This window comes from Oryzias latipes, chromosome 12 (assembly GCF_053564925.1).
Source record: "Oryzias latipes strain Hd-rR chromosome 12, Olatipes_Hd-rR_3.1".
Classification (NCBI taxonomy): domain Eukaryota; kingdom Metazoa; phylum Chordata; class Actinopteri; order Beloniformes; family Adrianichthyidae; genus Oryzias; species Oryzias latipes.
The window spans coordinates 16,738,357-16,760,221 of NC_136248.1; the positions used below are offsets into that span (position 1 = coordinate 16,738,357).

General features: G+C 38.5%; 1 protein-coding gene across 8 annotated transcripts in view; it reads right to left on the reverse strand.

Annotated features, from left to right (window-relative positions):
* Nucleotides 1-21,629, reverse strand: part of nsmfa (NMDA receptor synaptonuclear signaling and neuronal migration factor a) — a 42,553-nt gene extending 20,924 nt beyond the window's left edge. For 2 of the 8 annotated variants that reach the window (XM_078955787.1, XM_023960732.2), the window contains exons 1-4: nucleotides 21,197-21,629; nucleotides 9,769-9,830; nucleotides 8,636-9,472; nucleotides 6,953-7,019 (exon numbers count right to left, since the gene is read on the reverse strand). In XM_078955787.1, coding sequence (XP_078811913.1) covers nucleotides 6,953-7,019; nucleotides 8,636-9,472; nucleotides 9,769-9,830; nucleotides 21,197-21,267 — 1,037 coding nt within the window. In that variant the 5' untranslated portion in view covers nucleotides 21,268-21,629. Of the gene's footprint in view, nucleotides 1-6,952; nucleotides 7,020-8,572; nucleotides 9,473-9,768; nucleotides 9,831-21,196 lie in introns of all 8 variants that reach the window. The other 6 variants (XM_023960734.2, XM_023960730.2, XM_078955790.1 and 3 more) reach the window with 3 other exon arrangements.
* Between the last annotated feature and the right edge of the window lie 236 nt (nucleotides 21,630-21,865).

Sequence of the window (21,865 nt, forward strand, 5' to 3'; positions counted from 1 at the left end):
CCGGCAGTAAGAAAACTCATAAATATAGAGGCAGCATTAAAGATAACAAGAAAAATCTTTGCTGTCTCTTCATTTTTGCGTCACTCCTGGGAGGTCAGGAGGGCGTTTAACTTAAACTACTGACTATGACCCTCAACTAAAACTTATCACAGCACTTTCTCTGAACGTGGACAAATATTTAGCTACACTTAAATATGGCAAACTCATGCCTTCTGCATGTAAACAGTCTGAAAATGTTAATGACTGAACAGATGATATAAATAAAGATTAATAAGGGTTAGATTAAAAAAAAAGGATTGAGATCTTTTCATGACAATCTGACAATACTGTGTAGTTCCTTCTTCTGCTGTTCTTTTTAACCTATTTTCTAGAAAAATAATATTTAGTTTTAGGGACTCTCTGTTGCCTTTTCTCTGCTGATCTAAACATTTCTGCACTGGATTTAACAAAAATGAAATTATTTTTCAGTGAGTTTATTAAGACCTGTCAAAGAATGAGATGAAGTATTGCAGTATTTGAGAATAGCATCATTAATTAAATAGGTAGAGACATGGATTATTATGCACCTCCAGCAGAAAGACTATTTAGTCACAGATTTATGCTGTTTGATTTTATTTTAAGAGTTTAACATCAAACACCTCACAAAGACACATTTTCTAAATGAAACTTATGTCAGAGGTTTTTTTTTAACACATTTACAACAGTACCAGTAAAGTGTTTACTTATGTAAGTGAAGTGGCAGGAATTATGAAACTCCATCGATAAAAATAACATTATTCTATGGATCATTTTTTGTATCTTTAATGAGAAAAAATGCAACATAAAAAGTGAAAGCTCTCTTACTGAACCTTAGTCCAAACTGTCCTTATGGATAGATATAGGATGTCTTCAGGTGAAAAAAATGGTCAAACCTCTATGAGGCATGCGGGTGGTCTACACAAGGACGGTCATGGAACGCTTGGTGAGCCCATAGAGCCAAAATGTTCATGTACATTATTTTCTACAATGCTGCAAGGGACAAGTTGTAGCGAACACTTTTACAACACGTGAGGGTTAGTAATGCCCAGTTTGTACTTCATAGCACTTCATAGTACTTTATACTTCATCGCATCAGTTGTATTGCATTTCTTACCGCAATACGCAGTGTGGTCTAGCTCATACCAAGGTTGGCCAGTTTCACTTGTGATCCTCTGCAATAACTGGGACGGACTTCTGAGTGGCGTTTATACATTTGATGATTTGCCACCTGCTCCATATGTTACTGGAATATAACTGAAATTACAGTTGCATTAGACAGAGAATATGCAGTGATAATGTAGTAGGTTTTTAAACATGTTTTTGAAATGGAGATAGAATGATGATCTTAAAATTTCCTTAAGGATCAGAAAAATTACTATCTATCTATCTATCTATCTATCTATCTATCTATCTATCTATCTATCTATCTATCTATCTATCTATCTATCTATCTATCTATCTATCTATCTATCTATCTATCTATCTATCTATCTATCTATCTATCTATCTATCTATCTATCTATCTATCTATCTATCTATCTATCTATCTATCTATCTATCTATCTATCTATCTATCTATCTATCTAGAACGAAACATTGTCTATCCCCTCTTGTATTTGCTGTAATAGCTGCCTTGTTTTCAAAATTCCTGGGAAATGGAAATACAATTTCCTGGATCAAGTTTGCGTCGGCATCCCATACTGTAATAACTGCTCAAAATAAGTATGGGTTAAATGGCGCAATATTCTAAGATTTTAATCGCAGATAATGTCATGTGGTAGTGTCACATTTCGCAGAATTGAGGCGATTCCTGTCCGATGACCTTGGGACAAATATGACCTGACATGAAGTATGAAGTATAAACTGAACCTCAGGGTGAAGGTGAGATGCAGACGCACTTTAACATGGAGTAAATGGCTGCCTTTAAAGGTCCTGCTAAAAACACAGAACTACTTGGTATCTTGTAGTTTTTGTCTAGTTCAGTTTTTGTTTTTTTGTTTTTTTTTTTACTTCAACCTCATCTTATTTATTTATTTATTTATTTGATCTGTTTTTGGTACTCTAATTCTCACCTCTGGGTGTAAAAAGAGGCTCAGCACATGCAAACATGTCTGCCTGAAGGTCTAGTCGCTAGAATTTGCCTAATTTGGGGGATGTTCACTTATGAATAATCCAGTTCTGTCAATAGATTAGCCGAAATACTGTACTCAATACTTTGTTCCAGTTTTTCTCATGCTCAGATAAATCACTCAGGCGAAGTGACATGCAGTGTTAATGGCGCTGACACTGCAGATGGATAACACTGAGATGTCAAAGGAACTGAGATGTACTGCCTGGTGTCACATTTACCATCTGCCTCTTTGTGGAGGAGCATCTGGGTCTGAGAGGGGCTGTTTCTGAACTTGTTAGGGAAGCAATTACTCTTCAAAGTTCAGCATAGTCTCATTCTGTCTCTCTTGAGCCTTTCAATTTAGTGTTTTTGTCTTTAAAACTGGTCTTATTTAAAAAATGGATGTTTGAAATTTTTCTAAAACAAGTGGTCTAAGCTTTTTACATAAACAACAAAAAAATTTATTCAATCTGATGTGATTTATAAATGATGACCATTTGCATTTAGAATTTGTCATTTTATCACAATAAAAGTAATAGCTAATAAAATAATGTAAAAATGGCATTTTAGAAAATCAACTCTATCCAAGAGCTTGACACGTTGAGCAGATCTCTGATTGGTTCACTTAAAATCTGTCAATACCTTTCCACTTTACAGCACTGGGCTCTGACTCCCTAACGTTTTTAGACGGTTGAAAATAGGAAACTTCAAAGCATCCTCTAAAATATAAGAGCAAAATGACAGCCAAGCAGGGGGATTCTTCCTATCTCAAAAATACTTCTCATAAATCCTATCCTTTATTCTTTTTTATTCCACAGCAAAAACCTTGGAAAGCCCTGGCAGTACGTGACCCGGCATTAAAGGGAGATGGAGATCACTGGCTTGACTGTGCCGTGCTCTTCAGCTGCAGGGTTTATTGGGCTCTTAGGTTAAGTAGGTAGTAGATTTTCACCAGGCAGTCAAGTCGAATTGTCACAATAAAAGTCTATCTATGCGTGCACGTGTGAAGCAACAAACCAGAAAAAACAATTTCATGATTTTACACAATATTTACCACAGTCAGCTTTTATTTCTTAAAGAAATGTGTTTTAAGAAGCTTTTGCAGTTTTATACTTAATGTGGTTTGTTCCCATTTTTTCCTCTGAAGACACCTTGTATATTTAAGGAAGAGGTCAAAGTAAGAGGTATAAATTTACGTCAGATGATGAGATGATTGAACCTAATTTATAAAAATCACAGAGAACTGCAGCTCTCTACACATTCATGGTGGACTTTGTGTCAAAGTACAAATGTGGTGTGAGATGCATCACTTTTAGCGTGTTTCCTCAACACATTTAACTGTTTATAACAGTTCCGCAAATAACACTTTGGGGTTGAAAACTTCCAGTCTTGAAAAACATTATTTGCAATTAGGTAAACCTGACCACCCAGTTCATTCAGCCAAGAGAAATTGCTTTTTTCTTATCACTGAATTACTTGTGAAATAATTTTTGTCAATTTCTTTTCTCTGGAATTTTTGCTAACTGTGTCTGAGGCAATAAAATGTTGCTCAGCACTTTCTTATATATATATTTACTTGACAAATATATTTTTCTTTGAATACTGCAGGTTTTTTCAACTCCTATTTCAACTGGACATATTTTTTAGGTTAAGGAACCAGAATTGTTTTAATACAGCAATTACAACAATTGAATGAGCGCTAAGAAAATATTCAATTGTAGCTACAGTCAAATGTACTGTCTGAAGTAAGACTTTTTTTAAGGATACAAAGAGGTTAAGGTCCAACAACATGGAAAAGACTAAGAGCATACACAAGCTTGTCCACCTTTGGTAAGTAAAGTGGTGCCCACCTGTCCATCCATCTTTTCTGCAACCATAAAGTTAAAGTCCCATTAACTGTCACACACTTAGTGTGTGAAATTTGTTCTCCACATTTGAGCCATCCCCTGGGGGAGAGGTGTGCTGCAGACATAGCTGTGCTTGGGGAACCATTAGGTAATTTAACTACCCAATCCTGAGTGTCAAGCAGGTGTCAATTTTTAGAGTCTCAGCCTGGATTTGAACTCATGACCTTCAAGTCACAGGGTGGACACTCTCCCGCCAGGCCACTGAGCTGGTTAAAGTCACCCAATTTTCAGAAATACACACAGTTGTCATGAAAAAGAGATTTCTGTTGCCTCTGGTGTTTTATGCTCCACATAGAACAATAAGAAAATTATCTGCAGTTGTCCCAATAGTTTAACTCCTTTGTTTTAGGATGATTGTTAGAGATATTGACTGACCTACATGACCCGCTTGATCCGTAGTCAGTTAGAATTTGTAATGTAAGCATTGCAAAATGGAGCTTTTAAGCTCATAGGACGCACTAAGCTCTTTGTTTTCGTATTGTGAATCCCAAAAGCTCAAACTAGTGGGGAAACGAAAATAAAAACGAAGTCCTGAAGGGATTGTCTTTTAAAATGGTCACACTTGACCAGAACTGCAGGTTCCCTGATCGTTTAAGATTCCGGGTCTCTGCTTGCTTTTAAACAGAGAGGAATCAATCTGGGGGTGGGCAATAAGAGCCCTCTGCAACCATAACTTCTGACTGGCCAGGTAATCACAGGTATAGCAAGGATATTAGCAAAATAGTTTCCCACTGATGTATTATTGCAATGACATAAAAATGTCCATTTTAGTTTTGGGGCTTTCATGGAACTTTTTTTTTTAACCATTTCCAATATTTTGTTGTTGTTTTTAAGTACTCAAATGTATATTTAGAACATCATAAGGCTCTTTTCTATTTAATAAGAACCATTTCCCTTATTCACCTCTAAATTCAGCTAAAGTCAGGAGTGTGATGATAATTAGGACTGCTGTGGAGCAGAGTTACAGTACTTGACACAAATAGCCAAAATTGCTTATGTCAAACCATTTATTTCTCTGTCCTAGATAAAGGCGTGTGTGTGTGTGTTTGTGTGATTGTGTGTCACAGCTGCTACACTATCTGGCAGAGTTTATATTGGCCAACATGCAAATAACCTTCTCTGCACTTCAGCTTGGCTGCTATTCAACTGCAGTGGTTTACAAGAGATTTAGCCATTTTGTTTTAAGGTAAATCCAGTAAAACATTTTATTACCCTCCTCTTTTGTAAAAAATAAAGGGGTCAGTTGTGTGGAGTGCATTTATATGGTCATATTCTTTGTAAGATCCGGTTTTTATCTTTTATTGTTTTTACTTTAGCTTGTGCATATTTGATAAATTGTCACAAGAGTAAAAAGGGTTTTGGAAATAAAGGAAAAGAAGGCAGAGATGAATACTTACGATATTCTGTTTGAGGCCCCCCGAGTTTAGTCAGAAGGCAACAAAAGGAGAAGAAAAGAAAGAGAATAGGTTAATATTTGATTTTATAAAAAATAGTCATCTACTGATACCATGCTGCTGCTTTTCTGCACAACGCCCAGCTGATGGAGCAGGAGGTTATAAAGGATGCTAGCCGAGGACACATTTTGTGACCTAAACGAGTATCTAACGCAAGGCTAAAGGCTAAGCTCACAAAACAGGCAATTCAGGAAGGGATAAAATGAAAGTGATGACAGAAACAGAACTCAGGAAGCTGCTGGAGACTCTGCATATTGATGTGAATTGGTTCTGTCAGTTGAGAAATCTTTTACAGCTGCAGGCGATCTTGACACAAAATCTCATTTCACCCTCACAGCAAGACACTGAAGGAACTTCAACGCAGAGGCACAGTCTTATTTACCCTCACAGGCATGTGACATTTGTTTAATATTTGGTTTAACACCTTTGTTTGTGTTCCAGTAGGTTAACTACAAGTTGAACACATTTATAATCCACAGCTTTTATTGCATATATTATGTAGACACCTAATTATTCAATAATACACTTATTACTCATCAGCATCTTGTTACATGTATTAAACACAAAATCTATAAGTAAGTTTAAGTGAAACAAAAGCTTCACATAATTAGTTTTTTTTCTTGGTTGTTAGATCTTTTCATGAAGCCAAAATTGTGCTTTCAAATTAAGAAAAATAGTAAATAAAGCACCCCAAAGATTGATTTCTATGTCTTGAATTTGATACAGGCCTAAGCTAAATACTATTAGCCTGCTGAAAATAAATAAATAAATATATATATATATATATATATATATATATATATATATATATATATATATATATATATATATATATATATATATATATATATATATATTGCTTATAAAGGTGATTCACTTTTAAATTTCGAAATATAAAAAAAAAAACATTCCAGTTTTTTACCTCAAGGCAGCTGCATATATTATAGAGCAATTTCAGCTTTGTTAACAGCTGCTTCATTGAATGGTGTCTAGACAAATGACTACAGTGTTTTATTCCGTAATACTCTTTAATGCAGGAATCCCAAACCATCACTCTTCCACCACTGTACCTGGTTATCCTGAAAATGTACATCGGCTGAAAGGATCTAGGGGACCCATGTGTTCCCTTTTTTTTATTTAGCTGTTTTTGCTCAATATATAATGACTTGCTAAAAAAAAAATATCATCTGAAGTTCTGCACTCAGACAAGCTGTGATTAATACAGTATTTTCAGCTTTATTTAAATGCAAATGATGGGAGCCTGCAAGGTTGGAAGTCAATTTAAAAACCAAAGCACAACATTAATGGCTGGCAAAACAGCTAGCATGTCTGGAGTATTTTCTAACCAAAGGTATAAAACAGAATTATGGTTCATTTACCGCCATCTTTTTGACACTAAATACATCCCAAACATAAGTGTGCACGTGCAGGGTTTGTGTTGAAGTGTCCGCATGGAAACTTACGCCTGCATGGTTGTTGTGGCTGTCTGAAAGGTGAACATGTTTTCCTTTGGGAACCAGTTACTGTCTTCTGCAATTAGAAAGAAAAAATGAGTTCAGGAGAAAGCTAAAGAAAAAAAAAATCCATGGGCCTTATTGGCAAATGTGGCAACAAAGGGAAAAAGGTACAAAGCCACCAACAGCACTAGCACCGCACATTCCACCACTCCACATATGGAGAGAGGGAGACACAAAGGATGTGACAGCAGAGGACAGACAGGGAGAAAAAGAGTCAGAAGTACACCACGCCACATCCAACATCAATCCCTTAGGCCCCACCAGACCTGAGAAGAAATAGATTTAAAGACTCCTTTCCCTGAACCAAACCCATTTTTTCTTTGACAAATTAATTGCAAATGCAAGGTTTAGTTGTTAGATAAAGAAAATACTAGTAATTTATTGACATTTTAAGAGTACAAGGTGGAAATATCTGACTATGTTTACATGGTAAAAACAGCAGTCAATCAATCACAAGGTAAAAAGACAAAGTGAAAAACTTTGAAGTAGAAAAACATACTTAGGTTTTCTCAACAATATTGCAAATTTTCTGAAAAAGTAAGTTTTTGTAGTTTCATCTGTTTAAGTTCTCCCCCAAAAATCCTGCCCTCTCGAAAACCGTGTTGCCAACCCAATTGGGTGGTTTTGATTCTGACTTTTTGGGCAAAAGTTACTCTGGGCATAATTTGGGCAGTCAGTTTAGCGGTTTATATTTCCTTATTAAAACATGTTTCAACCAGGGGAGGCACATCACCCTTGCAATCATGAGCAACAATTTATAAATTATATATGTGTTCACCAATTTGTAAAGTCAATAAGCCAATTTATTAAGTCACTTTTAATGAATTATTTTAATTGTGTTAATCATTTATCTAAATTATCTAAATATCTGTACTTTGCGTATTTCTTGTTCAATTGCCGTGAGGTAAAAAAGCATCAAGCACACCTTAAGGCAGCTTGTGTGATCCTTTGTAAAGTGGATTGGTTGCATGCCTTTAGTTTACTTAACTTATGTTAATATTGTAATATTTTTTAAAAACATTCTCGCAATTTTAATTACATTTTTATTACTAAAGGGAGGGGTGTATGTGAGCTTACGTTTGAGCTCCTATGGGTGATAAAGTTTTAAAGGAGTCAGTCTTTGTTTTGCTCTGATTTGTTGTAAAAATGGCAGATATAATATTATTTTAAAAAGTCTTAACGTTGGACTTTTAATCAAAATGGGAAGTGATAAATATTGGGTGATTAGTTACTGCTAAATACAGCTAATTAATAAGGGATTAAGCTTTTTTTTGTGGGATATGGAGGATTTTAGATGACTTTTTGGTTGAAAACCCGTGACTAGATCTGGCAGCACTGCTAGCAAACCTCTAGGCCTCAAAAATTATGTTTAATTTACAAACTTAAAAAACGGGAATTTACCTGATTTTAAATAAAAGTAATTAGTGACCACAATAACAATAAACTAAAGATTTTCTATTTTAATTGATCTGAGAACTATTTCTTCTCTGGTCCGGTCAGACCCCACTTGCAGCTCTTAAGGGATTGGAGTGCCTCTGTCTTCCTCTGTGTCCTCCACCTTCTCACCTCTCTCCAGCCCAGTCACCCGGTCCACACTCCACATCCGCTCTAGGCGCCGGTGCTGCTTGCCTGCCTCTCTGGACGTGTTTTCCAGATCCAGGGAGCCTTGGCTGCGTGAGGGAGCACTGCTGCATGCCTCACAAGCCAGCCCGCTGCACTCCGCCTCCCCTTTCCCGCTCTCGCCCCAGCCGCGGATGTTGTGGGCACTGATAGAAGTCTGCAGAGGCGGATGGGACAAGTGATGGTGGTGATGGGTGTGGTGATGCGATGCATGATGGGAGTGGGGCCCCGCAGCACTCATCTGCTGTTGCTGGTTGCTGCCTCCGGTTGCAATGCTGCTCCCTCCGCTGTTTGATGGTGGAGCCGTGCCGTGCAGGGTTTGATGGTGGTGATTTCCATGGTGATGTTGGTGATGGTGGCTGCTGGCACCACGCCCACTGCCTGTACAGTGGTACTGGATCGGCGATGAAGAGGCCGAGGAAGAGGAGGTGGTGGCTTGGACTGAACCACCTTTGGACCCTACCCCACCGCTCGCCGACTTGTCCTTCAGGACGTCCAGTTCCAGGCTCTCCTTGCTTCCCCTGCCGCTGCTCATCAACATACCGTGTTGGGTGGTGATGGTGTAGACGCGGGCGGGCTGCAGAGTGCACTCCACGGACTTCTGCTGATCTTCCTCTGTTGAAAAGCTCCGTTCGAGGGAGAGGCGCTCAGGCTTGGTAGAAAGGGTGACAGATGGGGGAGGAGGCTGGAGCAAGGCCAGCTTCTCTTTTACTATTCTGGGTTCCTGTTTGTCCTCACAGCCCTTGATGGTGGCGCAAGGAGGGAGGTGCTCGCTATCCTTGGGGCCAATTGTGTCACTTGGTGCCTCTGGATCAGAACCAACCAATGTATCACACAGAAGATGAGCTAGATGTAAAAAAAAAAGAGATGGGGAAAAGAAAAGGTAAATGAAAGGAAGAACGGTAAAAAAATTACCCTATGAGAGAAAAACAGAGAAAGAGGAAAAGTGGAGAACAAGCTCAGGATGCCACAGGATAATGTCATCATCTTTCAACAGTTATCATGGTGACACACCAGTGAGCACAGCCTGGCATTTCCAAAGGGAGTGAGGTGAAGCAGGTGGAGGAAGGATTAAAACCTCAAAGGAGTACACAGAACAGCAGAGAGGGATGGACAAATGGCAGGTTGACAGAGACGCTGACCTGATCCGTTTCGGTTTTCAGGGTGCGTGTGGGACAGGTACTCTCCAAACGCTCGCGCTGCTCTGTGGGGGCAAACACACACCATACACATAAAGACATTAATTCATGGGTAGAGAGGAGGGATGAGTGAGAGACGACAGACAAGGGAAGAGGAGAAAGAAGGAAAGGGCACGGGAACTATAAATCATAATCCTAATTGGCTTCTTTGTAGACTTGTGCCACCCACAGATTAAGATGCAGCTGTTTTATCTCCTATGTTCAGCCAGTCTTAGCCAAGAGTGAGAAAGTGAGACAGCATAAGGAAACAGAGGGAAAGCTTATTTTAGGTAAACTCCTGTGTGTGACTTCAGTTTGAGTTGGTGGATGAAAAAGTACCCATGTGCCCTCTGATTTCCCCCCCCCCCCCCCCAATTTTTTATCAACATTAATACGTTTCTGTTAGAGATACATGAAAAAAAATTGTCTACAAAATCCCCTCTGGTATTCTATCAAACCCATTTTCTTGTAATGGGGTTCTGAGCTGCTACTACTGTCTTGTGGCTCCGCTCGGACTCAGAACCATCAGAGAGAGTTAGGGACAGCCGGGGACAGCGAGAGAAGTTGCTGCCCCACAGAGAACTGAAGAGACGACGTGACAGTGAATCAAGTTGAATTAAAAAAAAAAACGCTCAATATTAGTCCAGGAGTCATTTTTTACCTTAGCTATAGACTCTGAACACGGCACATTAATTCAACACAGAGGGCAGCTGTGGGTACATTGGTAGCTTACCATCACCAAGTATGAATGAGGAGTGAATGAATAATGGATACACTTTGTAAGCACTTTAAGCTTCTGGAAAAGCATAGAAAAACCTAGTCCATCGTTATTATTATAATATGTTTTGTGTAATCAAGGAACACTTGTTAAAGTTGCACATAAGTGGGAAAAGACAAGGATCTCTTGGAGAACATTGTATTTTAATGAGTTTATTACACAGGCACATATGAATGTCAAAATATAAAGTATTTCTTGCACCTCATTTGAAATATTTTGGTGCATTAATTTCCCATACATACAAAATTTGCTTTGATAAAAGTTCAAAAAAAGCTAGTCTTGTTTCCATTGACTTTGCAGAAGTTGTGTCTTAAGCTGTTTGGATCAGCTGTGAACTTCACACATGAATGAACGTGTCACGTTTTGCTGAACCTGCAGTTCTTGTTGCTGCGTGGAGTGGAAATTTGCTATACTTTGATTAGTGTAGAATGACCTTAGCGTTTTCAAATTAATGTTCTAAAACTATCGATTTCTCTGCATTATGGCTACACTGAAAGGCTCACTCTGACCTCCTTACGTAAGGCTGACTCCTACTGTTACTTTTGTCAAAAATATAGTTCATCCTTTCTTATTAAAAAAGTTGCTAAAGAAAGTTTTAGTCTTATTTTCTGTTAAAAGTACATTTCCAAGACAAAATTGGATGTTTTAAAGTGTATTTTTAGTGATAATTTATTATCTCTCTGCTGTTTTTACAGAGCTATGGTAACAGGGTAATTCTATTTTATTCTATTCTATTCTATAGTTAGGAACAATAATAGAAAACCATTGGCAGAAGGAAAAGTAAATATTATAATGTGTTAAATTGCCCACCACTGTCAAATTGTTTGCAGTGATTATTGTGATTCATCAATAATGCATCCATTTCAGGCCTGAGCAACTTTTAATCAGCTCATATGATTAGCTGTTGATGTTACAGTTACAGTCTTATCTAATTGTTCAGCTTTACAAGAATAAAATATTTACTGTAACCTAAACAAACACACTTTTTTTGTTACCATTAACCTGAAAAAAACCCTGAGTTAATTGTTGTGACCTACATTTTTGTTCCTATTTGTAGCAGACATCCCTTTGGTTTGTGGTCTAGTCAGGCTAAAGACCCCACCAGGACTAATGAACAGAAAAGAAGACAGATACAAAGCAGTCATATTTGTGCTGCGGAGTCCCCTGACCACGGCATAATCTATGGGCGTGTGCCTCCTCCCAGGCAGCATCTTCTATTATTAAAGCCTGTCTAACCAAGCAAGCAAACAGCTCACCCTCAGTCACACACAGAGCAGATCTGCAGTGAAAATAATAAAACTTTCTGGATTCTCCATCATTCCTATATCTGGGGTTCTTATGTAAACTCTTGTGCACATACTTCCTAAGGTCACATTTGATCCTAAAAGAGACAATCAGATAATCGTAGTCAGTCGGCTGTGAGCTCTAAGTTTACATCAAACACCGCAGCAAATCGGCTCAAAGTTTCATTTTGTTACACTATTGCAAACTCGTTAAATAAAGCTTTTAATTACGGGAGTGAAAGAGAAAACTTGCAGGTTTACAATGCAGCTCCCCAGAACTTTTACATTCATCCAATTTTTTAATGGCAACAATAAAAGGACGTGTTCTTCCTTGTTTCCTTGAGTCCCTTTGACTCTTCCATTGCTTACTGTTTGTGGCAAAGACAGCAAAAGTCAATCCGTCTCTTCAGAGTTTTGTTAAGGAACCAAGAGGCTCTGCAGGAGCTGCAACACCATGCAACCCCCTTCTCTATATTTCTAAAAATAGGTTGTCATGCAGCTGCAGTTCTGGTGCATCTTCCTCTCAGGAATCCACTACGTCTGGTTTTTGATAGTCCTTTGGGTCTGTCGGGTGCTTACGTGCACGAGCAAGTTCGGACGAGAGAGATCCTCCGAACAAATGAACACAGTTACATAACAGTTGCAAAAAACTACTCTTTAATCAGCAGGTGTTGTTAAGATCTGAAGTGTTTTCATTTTGCCCTCCCAGGTCATTATTCACCTGACAGGACCCTGATTATAATCAGCAAACAATGGTGGAGGAGACCCACGTCATCCACTATACTTGAGAGGAAAAAAAGAGTTGGAAAACCGTTTCTCATGCAGGAGGCCTGTCTCCGTAGTGCGCCGTCTCATGTTAATGCATTTGCTTGGTATATATGGTGTGTGAGCACGGCAAATGGGGGTACAGGTGCTGAGGAGCAAGCTGAGAGATTTACCCCGGGGAAAAATGAAGAAGCAGAAGCCCCTATCATGTGTGATGGACACAGAGTTGGGGAGCTAGGGCAGTTTTTGAGAAACTATTACAGCACAAAAGAAAAGGGGAGTCAGGAGACAAATTGGGGGCATATTAACAAAGAAGTCTGGAATAATATAGGGGGAAAGTGAGGTGGACAGAGAGCACAGTCAGCACAATGGAGAGGTAAATGATTAAAACAGCAGGGGAAGGTGATTCTCTCTGAAGGGAAACTGGATCTTTTAAAGTCAGCTGAGAATTTTTTTTTTTTTTTTCCATTAGTCGCCTTGGATGGATTGAATGTGGGAGGTACTGGTAACGGAAAAAAGTATAACAAATTCTAAGACGCAAAAGCCTCCAGTAAACCCACGAGGAGAAGGATGCAAAATTATCCTAGACATACTTGAAAACAACAACAAAAAATATCTAAAAATATTTCAGTTTTTAAGCCAACAAACTGCCCTTTGAGTGAAAAGGGATTGTGTTTTTGTGTTTGAGGATGAAGGCATCATCTCATCTTATTTTCTGTTAATCCCTGCTTCCATTGCTTTACTGTAGACCTCGGTTAACTCTTGTGCTATCTTAGATGACCCCACCCTTACATTGACGTGTCCTCCCTACCATGACAAAGGTGGATAAAGGTGGAAAGATTTCATGTAATCCATGGAAACCAGTGAAGATCACAAATCATTGAAGAAAAAAGGTTCAGCACACTGTCTAGTGGGTCTAGATGACCCACCTCCCAATGTTAAAGTGCCTAGGATAGCACAAGGGTTACAGAGTTGATTGCACATTGGAGGAGATGTGAAGAACTTGTCCCACCAAGAAAAGTTAAATCATGCCAACAAAGAACAAAACAGACGTACCAGATGATTTTAATCCATCGGCAAAACCAACTGCTGCTCTTTTGAGATGCTTTTGGTTGTAGTGGATCCAATTTTAAAGTTTTTTCTTTCTTTTTGCAGTGCTTAAATTTGTTATTTTTTTAAAACAGTTTTCAAGTGTGTCATGCTAAGATAAGAGATATGAAAAATCTTTTTTTTTTATTCAAAGTCTATATGATTGGTAAGCTTTGGAAGGTAGACACAGTTAAATACTTTAAAATAAATTTTCAAATTAGTAATTTTCTAAAAAAATTTACAATGCAGTATCTCTTTTTTGTTGGCTATAAGACCATGTCTTAACAAGAACTTGAACGAATCTGCAGTTTTTCCACAATCAAACAAAAACAAGAAGCACATATTTGAACAACAGATTAATTTATTACTGATCCAAAAATAGCTTAAATGAAGACCTCTTTTTCTGTTTTTCTGTTAAAACATTAGCAAAAATAAATCACAGTAGACCTAAAGATGGTTTGTTATTCTCTGTTCATCTCAGACGTTATGTAAGCAGAGAGCTTTGGGATGTTCAGAGGATTACTCCCCGTCTCTCTTCTCAAACATTTATCCGAGCTTCAGTTGGAAACGTAACACTCCCCAGACAGGAATCTTTGCTTTGCAGTTCAGCAAAACCATGCTCTGTTCACAACTTTCAGTCAACATAACATTGTATTGTTTGAAGTGACATCTTCAAAAATCACCTCTTTACAGCTGATCTGCATCTGCTTCAGGGTTCTGAGGGAGGAGGAATTTACCATTTTTACTCCCGAGGTCAACTTTACCAATTTCAGTGCAACTTCAGGTTCAGGAAAAATAACAGCAGAAATGACAACAAATTTTCGCGTACAATAAACTTTGTTTACAACTGTAATTTTTAGTCAAACTTAAAGAGTTTGCAGGGAAAAATGGGGACGGAAAACGGTTCTGCACAAGAACATTCACAGTTTGTTCTCCATCATGAGAAAACTGCCACAAGAACATGTTAGAAACTACAAAAACACGATTTTGAACACAACCTCTCATTCGGCACGAAACAAAATCCTATCCAGAACTTTCTTGGTATGATGGCGTACCGCTTCTTTGTCAAAACAATTTTTTTAGGTTATTCGGTTTAAAAAATCCAGTAAAGACTATTTTTTTCCTCCTGTCAAATGGTTGATAAAGACAAATCAAAATTCTCCCACAGTCTCAACAGTAATGGACCCTTTTTATTCACAGCTCCAAACCAACCATTAAAATATTGAGAAGTAAAAGGTTTTGTTTGATCCTTTTATCTCTTTTGCTCTTAATCACCAGCAAACTAAACACTTTCGACCCAGAAGACGTTCCCCGCAGGTAGAATGATCTAAACACCTGACAAGTATTAAGATAGATACTATTTAGTAATTCTATAGCATCAATATTAAGATTTTTTTATTTAAGTAATTATAGTTCTGCAACATTCATATTTAGTGTTCAGAATAAAATAATCGTATTATCTGTCATCCTAAGACCAAGAAAAGAGTTTTAGCACATACAGGCAGCGGTCTGTGGGCGGATGTCCAGCATACTGTACTCAGCATTTCCACTGCTGAATGAGTCAGACATAACTACACACACACAGCAGCTAATGAAAATATTTAGCCACAAACATTATCACTTACAAAAATCAGAGTAGGCCCAACACTCACATGAAAAATGTAAAAAATATGTTTGAGTGCTGATTTGACAAATGGCAGTTTAGTTTAGACAGGTTCTATGAAGAGCTCTATCTAACCTGGTTCATGCAAAATCCTCATGCAGGACAAGCGTGCCTCAGAATACTGTGACAGTATTTTACCCTTGTGCTATCCTAGGCACTTTAATATTGGGGGTTGGGTCATCTAGACCCACTAGACAGTGCGCTGAACCTTTTTTCTTCAATGATTTGTGATCTTCACTGGTGTCCATGGATTACATGAAATCTTTCCACCTTTATCCACCTTTGTCATGGTAGGGAGAACCCGTCAATGTAAGGGTGGGGTCATCTAAGATAACACAAGGGTTAATGCAGACATTGGTCAGGTTCACTAGAAAAATTTTACTAAAGAAGAGGAAGATCATAATTCACAGCTCAATGGATGATGAAGTGCCCTTAGGCCAGATGCTGAGCACTCAAGCCCTGTCCAGTCTTAGGGGTTTATAGTTGTAGTTTAGCATCATTACTGTTGTTGACGTTTTACTAATAAAAAATTTGTTTTTTGGAACATTGTAGAGGATTTCTACCCATTTACTCATGAGAATGAATTGTAGATCTGAGGCAAAATGCGTAAAAACTAACAAACAAAGAAAATCTATGTTGTGTGACATTTAGCTTTAATGGTTTCCTTCTTCCCTCTCATGTGCAAGCTGTAAATTTGGTCTCCAAGTCTGCAAGTGGACCCAGAAGACTGAAACAATCAAAGAAAAGCTCCTAGAACTTCTGACCTCATCACTGCACGTACTTTCCTCGTGGACCAAGAAGCATTTAACTGTGTGATCACACTGTTCTCTGGCAGGTGAAGTGAAGCACCTCACGTCTGAAGAGGGTCATCACTGCCACGGAGACATTCCCACTCCTCAGAACATCATTAGAACAAATGTGTCCTCTGGGTGTCTCTCTCCCATAAACAACCGGCTGGCATGAACGCAGACACCCCACCTTCTCCACCCGCCACTCCTACTGCCCCTTAATTGAATCATCCCCTCAAATGCACTAATCGAATTGGATTTGCCATAAATGCATAGACACATACGTGCAGAACAACACATACACACTAAACTGGGGTGATGAGAACCTGTTGACAGACTTGTTGCATGACTAATGGCAGAGGGATGCTGCAGTGCATCATGGGACATGTGAGGATCGCATATCTGATTGGGGAGCTGCTCGCATGTCAGCACACTTGTGTTTGAACTCAGTCACCTCATCATTTATAAAGCTGCACAATTCAACCAGTCAAGAAATTATTTATGTAACCGGAGTAAGTAAATCGGATTAATAATTCTTATCTTCCTCTTGGCCATGATGAAGTAACTATGTAATTTTAATATATTGTAAATTATATTTAAACACCATATGAATTATTTTTCCTGTTCAGATATGATTTCTTTATCTTAAAAAAATCAAACATGTCAGTCATTATTTATGTCAGTATTTACAGTGTTTAACATATTTTTTCATAAGGGCTTTGATGCTACATCATTCAGTCAGTTCATAGGAAGGTACAGCAAGTTCTAACAATTGCAAGTGCTAAAATTAAAGTAAATCTGACAATCTAAATGTCTGCACCCATTAAGATGACAAAGATGTATTTTTCAAATAAAATTAGTTTTCAAAAATGCCTAATTTAGTCGATTTAAAGTGAATAATTTGGTAAATGTATTACACCTTGAGCTAGAAAAAAGATGCAGTCAGTGGACCAAAAATAGGATTTCTTTGTTCCAGTAATGCTGTAAACGTAATGATGTTCAAAGTAAGCCCGCACCCCCAAATGTTTTTAATCAATAATTTTGGTGGAAATCAGAGTTACATCACACCAACACTCACTACAGTCCAAATGCAATCACACCTGCCCTCAATCAACGAAAGGACAGAATTTGATCTGAATCCCTCCGTTGAAGCAAAGCCTTTCATCTCATAACGTTTTCACCCCTGACAGCTTTGAGAACCCCGCTTTCCACTAGTCTTCAGATGAACTACAGCTCCCTTCTGAGGTAGATGGAATGATCAAAGTACCTTCTTTCTTACTCTCTGTTGCAAAATTTTGATGTGTAAATGCAATCCCCTGCACTTTCACCACTTTCTTCCTTCCAGTCACCAGCCTCTTGTTGACAGTCCACACCAAGTCTGAACCAGCAGTTCAGAACTTAAAAATAAATCAAATCAAACAGTGCTAAGTTAATGTTCTATGTTGGTATGAATTTTACAGTTTACTCTGGTAGGTTGTCCACTAGAATGAGTTTAGTCATCTGAGATCATCTCTTTCTAAATGTGTCAAAGCCATGCTGGTTTGGAAATGGCACCACGAGGCAAGTATTCCCCTGGATGGGTCTGAAAACATGTGCACACCAAAAACTCATCTCCAGAGTGGAACGATGAAGCCATCATCCAATTTAACACCTCTAGTTCTAAGCTGCACTAAATCTTTATACACCCTTTGTTTTCAAACATCACATTTTAAAGGATGGAAGACAATCAAATGCTCAAAGTATTACTAAAGAAGTTTCTTTTGCCTTCTTTCGTTTAGCTAGTTTCTTAGCACTGTCAAACATGTCAGTTTACTGTATAAGTGTTTAAAAATCCTCTCTGTGAAGAGTAAACATTGGCCTTTTTCCTGCACATTGACAAATTCTATTATTCTTTTGTTAAAAGTAGCTAGAACATCTTCAAAACCCCTTTGAGTCACACAAGAGCACATCCAAGCACATCTAAGCCAAAAAACAACAACAAATCACAGTACAAAGCAAAAAAGTTCAGATATTGTTTTTTTTTTTCTAAATGGAACTAAATATCAGATTGTGTTAAAATAAAATTACCGTAATTAAATGGTGTACTTTTAAACCTATACACTAAATCCCTTTTAGACTTAATGACCCACTCTGATAAAATTGTGTTTTTGGTGTTTTTAACATGTTCTTTTGGCATTTTTCTAATGTTGGAGGATATATATCAAGTTTATATATTTATATATTATATATATTATATATATATATATATATATATATATATATATATATATATATATATATATATATATATATATATATATATATATATATATATATATATATATATATATGTGGGGGTGCTATGTGGGGGTGCTATGTAAATGTGTTGTATATCAAGTTTAAAATTGCATTTCTGAGTATTTCTTCATTTTAAGTTTTTGTGAACCAGGAGCAGATCAAAAAATGGCATTTGAAAATTTTTGTTTTCAAATTTTTTTTTACGTAGAAAATACGCTGGACGGGGAACAGGCTCCCTGCTCTGCTCCATTCTGATGCATCCACTAGCAGATAAATAGATCCACGTACGTTTCTTTTTTTCCTCGTCTGAGCTGGAATCTGGATCAAAACTGTACAGCTGGATAGCTCCAATATTTTTTGCCATTTTTGTTGCACCAGTAATGTTAGTTTGGGGTTGTGAGAGGCTGTAAGCCAGCGGGAGAGCGGGTAATCAAAGAGCTCTCAACAACAGGGAGGGGAAGGAGGGCAGGGTTTGCTCTGCACCAGCAGTCGCGACCAAAACTTGGAGACAAATTTCTGAAATTCATTTGCCCCAGAAATTATGTCCTAGAATACAACACAGGTTTTCTTTTTTTATTCTAAAAACAACATAATCAAAATTAAAAGTCCACAAGGAATGCTTTAAAAATAGATCAAAAGATCATCAAAGTTTTAAAATCCAATGAGTGAAGAGTAAATAGACAACAAATTGTCTATTTTATCTTTTGGTTAAAGATGCAAATAAAATCCTAAAAACCAATTTATTGCCACAGGAGCTCATCTAGGCACATTTAAACCAAAAAAATAACAAAATAAAAATCACGACAAAAACACAAAATCAAATGAAGGACAATAAAAAAACAGTAAATGTAAATAAAAAGTAGGTTTTGTTGTGATTAAATTTATTTTACTATATATTATATATCCCTTCTAGACTTAAATATTAAGGCAATAAATGTGATTTACACTTAATCAATCTAAAATTATTTCCATTTGTGAAAGGACAGTTAATCTGAGTAACAAAAAGTCAATTTAAGTAATGATGGCCTTTTTTTTAAATTTAAGATTAGAGTTAATGCTGAGTTGATGAAAAACAAAGTAATTTATGTAATTTCTCTGACACAATGAACCTGTCTTAAAATGAATTTTGCACAGTATTTACTGATTAGAAAACCACACTTAAATTGTTGATTTTAATCAATAATTCATGCACAGAAACAAACAGCTTCCATTCTTTATCCACACAGTCTATATCCACACAGTGAGTGATGTCAAACCAGCAAAAGAAGACGTGATTCGTTCCGATTTTTCTGCTTGTCTGCCATTAAGGAGGGTGTTTTTAAGCAGGAAGCAGAATTCGTTAAGGGTGTGCAGATCTAAAGGTTTCCTCAAGCACATCATTCAGATCAAACAAAGGGAGAGAGGAAGCATAGAGAGTGTAAATGTGTGTATGTGTGATAGGAAGGCTGCTTTGGGTTCATTAAGGTTGTGCACAGGAGAAAAGCATTAAAACACTGGGTTAATGAGCTGCATCTACTAAGCATGCTCTTGTTTTTTTATATCCCTAAAATGAATTAAAATAATATTAAAACGGTATAAATTCTGCAGGTTTATCTTATTTTATGTATGTATTTATTTTTGCAGCTCCATTCCCATACGAGTTAAAACCAAAGCAGATTAAAGGCACTTCACATCTCCACAAACAGAACTGAGGAATTCTGCAACCACTTGCGTAACGCGTGAGAACCACGTTCTGCTGCGCAGTCACAACACACACACCGCACTCCACCACCACGGGGGCTGCGTGCACACGGGTGACGTCATAGCACATCAGCCCACATCTGTGGATGCTGCTGCTGCTGCTCAAGTGAAGGTCATCCACTCACTGAATTCCAATCACCCGCTCATCGATCGCAGCGCGAGACACCCCTTGCGCCACGTTTGAAGCGGATTCCGCGTGTGACTGAGTCTGTGCCTGTGTCTGAGCCCCGTGCGTGCGCGCACCGCTTCCTGAGCCACACAGCCGTGACACAGCGCGGGATGGATTTAAACAAGACTTTTGTCTGCATGCAGCTCATGCCAGCCCTGCTCCATTTATAGCTCTCAGCTCAGGCGTTTGCGGTTCTGCAGGTTGCAAGAGAACAGTCCCATTCATTTTCATCGATTTGAGACTGACCCAGATAGCTTTACTTGTGCAAGACAGCACTGACTGCAGTAATTGATTAATTGGCATATGCTTCATTTTTTTCCCACCAGGATATGAAGGCAGCCTCCTCTTCATCGCTGCGAGAGAGCATTAATAATTTTTGAGTTGGGAAGAAAAAGAGCAAACGTGATCTTCAAGCTGCTGGGATGTTTAAATATTTGGATGATGATGTAAAATGGGTCGGGGGGGGGGGGGGGGGCTGAATACTTCTTTTATTGATCTGCGTTATATTGGTGGCTGTGGATCATGATGCTCCATTCAAAATGAATGTGACCCGAAGGAGCCTGAGAAAACAAAACAAAAACAAACACACAAACAATACAAACAAAAACACCCGCAGCCTCGGGCTATAGACGGGACAGTCGCAGAGAGCGCAAGGAGGCTCGCTGCGCATTGGAGGACGTGCTGTTTCCGGGATAGCGCAGTGGCAATTCATCAAAACAGCCTTGACACCTGCACACTTGGCCTGGTCCGTCCCCAAAGACTGAAAAATCTCCCAATAAACCCCCCGCAGGTGCGTCTTCGTGCGTACAGGCGCAAAGAGACCCCAGTACCACCACTCACCTAACTTTTGCTGCCACCGAAGATATCGCATCGTTCCTTAAATTCCTCCTTCTGGACGCGGCAGTTCCCATGCTGACATGGAAACGACGCAGGCAGGAAAGCTGGTCATTCCAAACACTCGGAGCACGAAAAAGGAAAAGAGAATAGTCTGTAGAAAAGTTAAAGGGAATCCGGGAACAGACAGATTACGCACGAGTCTGCAGAGCCTGGGACGGACGTCTGCCTCCCCGCCTCCTTCTTCTCGTCTCTCCGGATGTGAGCACGTACGAGGGGAGCTCAACAGCTGTGGCAGGAGATGCACACACCTCCCTCTCTCTTTCATTGATCTGAAAATGGAAAGGGAGCACCGTGAGCTGGCGAAAGCACGTTAAGATACGGAGCAAACGCATGGAGGACGTGGTCTAATCTAAACGTGCCATGTTTTGGTTCAATCCATGCTAGGGGTACCACGGGGATTTGATTTATTATTCATGTGGGGGTGTTATGTAATTGTTCATTTTGCTCATTGTGCGCTTGTGCACGCTGACACAGACTCTTGTAAACATAGCCAAGGATAGGTGATTGCAACGAGGAGCTGCTGTGTCTTCCAAGCATCCCTAAGAAGATGATTTCAGAAGGCTGTGCTGCAAGATTTTCATTTGCATTCAAGCTTCTGAAGCAATAATTCAG